At 44.3% G+C, this 7,500-nt stretch overlaps 2 protein-coding genes across 6 annotated transcripts in view; one reads left to right on the top strand and one right to left on the bottom strand.

Annotated features, from left to right (window-relative positions):
- LOC134441793 (glutamate receptor ionotropic, delta-1-like) overlaps positions 1 to 7,500 on the bottom strand; it is a 304,090-nt gene that overhangs the window by 59,383 nt on the left and 237,207 nt on the right. The gene's annotated exons all lie outside the window — the stretch shown is intronic.
- The window catches only part of grid1a (glutamate receptor, ionotropic, delta 1a), a 655,667-nt gene that overhangs the window by 592,227 nt on the left and 55,940 nt on the right, over positions 1 to 7,500 (top strand). For all 5 annotated transcript variants that reach the window (XM_063192185.1, XM_063192184.1, XM_063192186.1 and 2 more), the window contains one exon: positions 3,157 to 3,258. In XM_063192185.1, coding sequence (XP_063048255.1) covers positions 3,157 to 3,258 — 102 coding nt within the window. The remainder of the gene's footprint in view (positions 1 to 3,156; positions 3,259 to 7,500) is intronic.

The following is a 7,500-nucleotide window of genomic DNA, read 5'->3' as shown; positions in this document are numbered from 1 at the left end:
TTTCTAACCTTTCCTTGGTATTTTTACATGGTTATTAGAAATTGAAAGGAATACCTGTGGTATTTCAAATTGAAAACATGTGAAGTACTCACTTCTTTTGCAAATCACTTGTAATGATGAACTATTTTGTGCTAGAAATTAAGGTTATAACAGGCAGTGGCCTAGTATAAAGCCAATGATTGATCCCGGCCCCTGATCACAGTCAAGAACGATAATGTGGCCCCCAGAGAAAAAAGTTTGGGGACCCCTGAACTAGTGGAATGGCTGGTTGGAATCAGCATATAACTAGTGGAATGGCTGGTTGGAATCCCCACATAACTAGTGGAATGGCTGGTTGGAATCATAACTAGTGGAATGGCTGGTTGGAATCCCCACATAACTAGTGGAATGGCTGGTTGGAAGCTAATGTAGTACCAGAGAGACTGGATATGATAATAATACTGCTAGTATAATAGTATTCTAGTATAATACTCCTAGAATCTCTGGTAGTACTACCGGTGCCACCGACAGTTTTGACAGAGGCCGGGACACAGTCAGCAGGAAGCCCACTCGCAATACATACAATGTAATAAACTGCCACCCCCCTAAAAACACACACACACACACACACACACACACACACACACACACACACACACACACACACACACACACACACACACACACACACACACACACACACACTGCGTAATACAAACTTTTTTTTCAAAGACCAAAGAGAAGACAGAGAAAAGATTTTCATTTTTCAAGCGTTTGGATTTTCAGCCAGAGCGGTCAGAAGGGGCCACAGTGTTAAGGTCCAGTAGCCAAGAGTGGGAAGAGGAGGAGGAGGAGGAGGAGGGGAGGAAGAGGAGGAGGAAGAGGAGGAAGAGGAGGAGGAGGATATACAGGAGGAGGAAGAGGGGAGGAAGAGGAGGAGGAGGAAGAGGAGGACAAGGGGCCACAGTGTTAAGGTCCAGTAGCCAAGAGTGGGAGGAGGAAGAGGAGGAGGAGGATATGCAGTGTTAAGGTCCAGTAGCCAAGAGTGGGAAGAGGAGGAGGAGGAGGAGGAGGAGGGAGCAGTATCCTTATGTTGTGTGCTTGACACTGTATAAGGTTTAAGCTTGAAATTAATTTTTGGAAGTTTTACATACTGTAGAACCGGCTTCTGCGGAATTCTAGGAGGAGAATGAAGAGGAGTAGGAATAGGAGGAAGAGGAGTAGGAGGAAGAGGGGCGGGTGAGTGCTGCTGTGTGTGTGTGTGTGTGTGTGTGTGTGTGTGTGTGTGTGTGTGTGTGTGTGTGTGTGTGTGTGTGTGTGATAGTGGGATAGAGAGAGAGAGAGAGAGCGGGAGGGAGAGAGAGAAGGTAAGGTAGTGTTTGTGTTTGAGTGGGAATTTGTGCACACTCTCAGAAGTAAAGGTGCAGAACTCATCGCTGTGGCAGTACCCTCAAAGGGAGTACCATTGTGTCGCTTGATTGGTACCCTTAAAAAGAGGTGACAGATGCACATTGGTCGACATCGCAAGAAACTGAACGCACCTCTTTTTTGGGATACCAATCAAGCGACACAATGGTACTCCCCTTAAAGGTACTGCCACAGCGACGAGTTCTGTACCTTTATTTCTGAAAGTGCATTCTCTACTTGATGATGCCCACTCCAGTTGCCTTGGCGACCAGATGTTGGTGCGGACTGCGAACAGCTTAGTGAAGCACTGTTGAGGGACCAGCATGTAATGTGATGCCCATGCCTGATGACTTTAGGGACAGCTTTGTTGAACCATCAGGGCTTCCGTACACCGGCTCCGACAAAGTGCGGCGCACTTTTGCTTCCGACATAATTCGTACCCCCAAACCAAATTTCACACGAACATTGCATTGATAGTCAATGGGCGGCGCCGACAAAATAGAACTCGTCTCTAATTGCTATCCGACATCGGCCAATGTCCACGGACATCGGCGCCAGTGTGCGTGGTTCTATTGAAAACAATGGAATCGAATTTTAGCTGAGCAGTGCTCAGCACTTTGTCGGAGCCGGTCTGCGGAAGCCCTCACTGTCACACCACACACAACACTTTCTCTTTTCTCTCTCTCTGTCTCTCTCTCTCTCTCTCTCTCCCTCTCTCTCTCTCTCCCTCCCTCTCTCTCTCTCTCTCTCTCTCGTTCTCTCTCTCTCATTCTCTTGTACAATCTCTTCTCTTCTTCACTTGTGTCATTTGGTCCTCCCCCGTCTTTGTTTTCACTAGTAAGATGAAAGATGTATTTATTTTACATTCATTTATTTTGCTTCTTTTTTTCAACAAAGGTCTGTCTTTTTGTTTTCCACTTAAAATGAATTTGTCGGTTCCTTCCTAAAGGGTAAAAGGATTTGACAGTTTCCTTTAGTGACGGCTCTGGGTGTGTAGGAGGTATCTGCTTTAGGCGGTCACAAGATATTGCAGGAGTATACCATGTATTTTTTATTGCCTTTGAAGCAACACTATTTTTTTTTCATTTTCAGTCTTAAGATAATGTTTCCAGAATCGGTTAAGTGGTTAATTAATTTGTAACTGAAAGGCTGAAAGGGAATTCTTTACAGTAATTTACTGCTTTGCCAATATCTAATGTGCCACTGTATTTTTAAAGTGTTAATTAAACATGTAGAGTGAACAATTTAACACTCTCTAGATGCTCCTACACTCTACATGTTAAACAAAATACTTTGTACAACACCTTGTATGTGATGGAAGAGAACAGACAGGTATTGTATGTATTGTGTGTCCCCGATGATATTGCAGTTGATGCTGTTACACAAAGAGTAGAGTAAAGTAACTTTATTGATCCCATAAGGAATCATCATAATTATCATAATTATAATTATAATACATAATTATAATAATATAATAATAATAATAATAATGTAATATAAATATATATAGAAATATAATATAAATATAAATTATTAATACTCCCGTCACTCCTCTTTGTCTCCCTGTTTCATTTGATTTAGCCTTTATTTATCTCTGTGTCCGTGTCTATGTCAGTTGGCTATGTGGGACTGTAGTTTATATTTATTCACTGACTCCCTTCTCTCCTCTTATCTCTCCATGTCAGTTGGCTACATGGGACTCCAGTTTATATTATAGGCCTGCCTAATGTACTGACTCTCCTCTCTCCTCTTATCTCTCCATGTCTCCAGTTGGCTACGTGGGACTCCAGCCGCGGCCTGAATGGCAGCCTGAAGGAGAACAGGGTGGAGAGCAGCATGCACGGCGTCACTCTGAAGGTCGTCACTCTACTGGTAGGTACCCTGCTGCAGACACACATCAGTAGCACTAGTCACACTGAAGGTCGTCACTCTACTGGTAGGTAACCTGCTATGGACACACACCAGTAGCACTAGTCACACTGAAGGTGGTCACTCTACTGGTAGGTAACCTGCTGCAGACACAGCACAGTCTATTGGTAGGCAACCTTGGTGGTCACTCTACTGCTAGATAAACTGCTGCAGACACAGACGTGACATATCAAGTCAATTTCTCCATAGTTACTCCTTAGTATTTCTTGTGCATTTCCTGGATCCATGTGATGTCATGTGAACGCACCTTTAGGAGACCTGCGGTTTAGGTTTAGGAGGCTTTAGATTGGGAATAAATGAAGTTCCCAAATGGGTAGAAATGAGGAGAGACACAAAGTCACAAAATCCCATTTCCATTTGGTAGAGAAACCTTTTTGGTAACCTTGAAATGACTGAACATACCGTAATTCCTCGAATAGTAGCCGGGGTTACTATTTTTTATTTTTTTTTGGACCAGGCTATTAATCGGGGTAGGCTACTATTTGAGGGGGGCTCCTATTAAAAAAATTAAAAATAAAAAAAAATTAAACGATCGTCATTTTGAGAGGAAAACCCATCATTTTTTAGCCTACTGTTTATTTATTAATAATTAATTAACTAATGAATATTTCCTTTGTTATCGTCCCCTCTTATTGCATCTGTTTTTAATTCATGTCGCTAAAGGTTTTTTGGTGGTGTAGAACATAATCCACGATTAGAAACAAGCGCAATTGCTTAATTACTTTAACTTGTAAACGCAAAACATTGCCAAGAGAAAACAATGTTACGTGTAGGCTAAGACATTGTCTGTGTAAGTAACATTAGCGCAGCGCACCAACCCGGCCGCAATGGCAATAGACTAATGACGAGTGTTTTCCCCCCACGAATTTGGGGATGGCGCAAACTATTTCCAAGCATGCCAACACTGCTGTTCTCTGGACAAGTCCAAGCCCCATACTGTGATATAGGCATAGGCAATTGTATTCTACAAGTAGACAATTATTTAATTTCAAATAGATAAGCATATTTCGGTGCTCATGAATGTCACCAGAGAAGTGATAGGCCTACAACAGCGGGCTATTTGGCATTAAGGAATTGTGATTGAGGGTGTGCGCAAAAATGGCACATTCTCCTTCACCTGGGGCGAAGTCCCATACTGTGATAATAGCGGTGGAAAACATGCTATGTCATCTCATAATCATCTCATAGGCCTGCGATGTCATCTCTTGTTTTAATTCTAGCGATACAGTCATTTGTTGGCAAGAACAACGCTCACATTTTATACCATAGCTTACATTTATTCATTCATCATGTCCTTTCTTATTGCATACAATTTCTTTTGTTTTTGATTGTCCTTAAAAGTTCATTTTTTTGTGGTTTAGAACATCATTCACCAGAATTAAAAGTGCAACGCCAAACTAAACGTTGACGAGCGAATACCAACTCTGAACAAGACTCAAACACAAACTGTAAGACACAGACAGACCACCCACACCCGTAATGTCCGTATCGAATAAATAATTAAATAAATAATCCAGCGCCTTGCGCTTCGTCAGGTTCACCTTTGCGCAAGGCGAAAGCAGCAAATTCAAGTCCACCGGTGTGCGGTAGATTACTAATGACTGCACTTCGCGAGCAAGTGGAACCTCACTCTTTAAATAAATAAATACATACATAAATAATTAAATCAAATAAATAAATGGAATAAATAAATAAATAAATAAATAGAACGGCAAAACGGATTCATGCCTTATGATCATGCAAGACTAGGCCTACTCTTCAACATTTTCGTCTTCCTCCACCTCATCGTCTTCCTCCTCCTCATAGTCTTCCTCCACCTCATCGTCTTCCTCCACCTCATCATCACTCCCATACTCCTCGATTAAATTCTCATTATCAAAAGTCTCTCCCTCGTCCTCCTCCTCCTCCATAGCCACCACTGCTTTGGTCACCGACACCCTGGCCTGCTGTAGCATCTCTCTCCCAGCTGCGCACGGTTGCCCTTCCTTCAAACAGTGAATCATGTCATCCTCTGTCCCATCTGCAGCCACAGTGATTCCACAAACCTTATAAGACAATACAAGAAAGACGTATTAAACAAAGGTGCGTCCCTTAATGATTAGTGATATACTTCTGCAGACTGCACACACCGCGCGTCAAGGCACACACAAAACACTCACCTTGAATGACCGCTTGATGAGGTCCGCATCCACGGAAGCCCACGCTGCTCGGACCCAGCTCACAATGGTTCGCTTGTCAGCTGCTCTCATATTTCCCCCCTTGGTAAAGGTTTTATTTCCTTCCTCTGCCAGCCATGTATCGTAAGACTTCTTCAGATGAGCTTTAAACCCGGCGTTCCAGCTGACATCCGCAGGCTGCACGTATTTCGTGCACCCGCCGGGCACCACAGCCATCTGCATACGATACCCTTTCTTCAGCTCAGTCTTGGTGGCCTGGGAGATATGGCACCTGTAGCTGTCCCAAACCAGGAGCCGCTCACCACCGAAGAGCCGTCTGCCAACCACTTTTGTCAGCCAGTCAGTTGTCAAGCCGTCATCCATCCACCCATTTTTTGAAGTTGCCAAAACCACATCATTGGACTCCGCTGCTAGCGCCTTGACCTCTCGTATGCCTCCCTTAAACACAACGTATGGCTTCAGCTTGGTACCATCCCCTTTGGCTGCCAGCACAACTGTAACGTGACATTTCTCATGCCCGGTCGTTTTGAGAGTCACACTCTTAACCCCCACGGTGTCCACTGTGGTTTGACCGGGCATGTCAAACCAGCAGGCAGTCTCGTCCATTGCGATGACATCCGAGTCTTTCAGTTTTTTTTCGGCAATTTTGTGGTTGGCGTAGGTGATGAAGTCGACGATTTTAGAAATCGAATGTCTCGCGTCAGACTGGGCCAGCGTTGTGCGCTTCCTGAGGGAGAAGTGGTTTCTCTTCAGGAAACGCTCGAGCCATCCCCGCTGGCATTGAAGTTTTCGTCTCGACAATCCGTCATTTCATGGAAGATTTCAGCTGCTTTAACTTGAATCATTCGCCGACTCACTCGTAGATACCTCTTCCGTCGCTCCTGTATCCAGCAACTTAGTGTAGCCTCCATCTCCTCACTGACAGGACGCCTCCCGCCGCCTTGAATTCTTGCCCTCCTCGGAGAAATGAGTTTCGCAGCATCGACAAGGGCATCTTTCTGTTTTCTCCACGCCCTCACCTGCCTGGGATCAATTTTAAAATGACGGGCTGTTTCTTCACCCGAGTTTTCTTTGGCATAATTCAGCACCTCAAGCTTAAAGCCGACTGTAAACTTGCGTTTCGGCGCCATGTTTAAAGGTCTGTGACTGTTTGCCGTACGCCCGTTCACATTTGTCGTAAAACGCCGGTCTTAAAGGGGCCGGCTACTAAACGGGGCAGGTTACTAAGCGAGGCCGGTGTCTATTTTTCCGATTTTTCACAACACCCGGTTACAAAACGAGGCCGGCTATTATTAGGAGCCCGGTTACAAATCGAGGAAATACGGTATGCTCAAGCTAAAAGCATCTTGGACTGCCATTCATTTACTCAGTCCCAGAGAGTGAGAGATATTGAATGGACAGAAAAAATAGTCTATAGAGGGACATTTCATCAGGTACCGTGGCAATCCTCTGGGTACAGTAGGCAGGTGAACTGAACTCATACATCCACCAGAAAATGAGCAGTCAATGTCACTGCACACTGTGCTGAGTGATTGAAATATTTATTTAAGTGCACTGCCTCCACCATTACTGGAGAATAGCCCTTTAACATTGATATTTTTTCTCTAAGGAATGCAGGTGTCAATCAACCAAGCACTACAGTGCCGTAAGGTACTTACTAATGAAAGACAGGCTTCATTTCTCTGAGGAATCGACCCACATGTCATGTTGTTTTGTTATTTCACACACTGTATGGGCTGCTGTGACTGTGGAGTAGGGCTAATCAGACCTGCCCTTCTGCTGTGACTATGGAGTAGGGCTAATCAGACCCATCTCCACACTCTGGTTCATACACACACACAGACACCCACGCTCTGACACATACAGTACACTTAGACACATGCACACACATAAACGTACACACATATATATATACACACTTGTGCGCACAAACACACACCCACATCCATGCATGTGCACATGTAAACAAACACACGCAGGCACGCACAAACGAACGAACGAACACACA

Source organism: Engraulis encrasicolus, chromosome 24 (genome assembly GCF_034702125.1).
Source record: "Engraulis encrasicolus isolate BLACKSEA-1 chromosome 24, IST_EnEncr_1.0, whole genome shotgun sequence".
NCBI lineage: Eukaryota > Metazoa > Chordata > Actinopteri > Clupeiformes > Engraulidae > Engraulis > Engraulis encrasicolus.
This window is presented reverse-complemented; position numbering and strand designations above follow the sequence as displayed.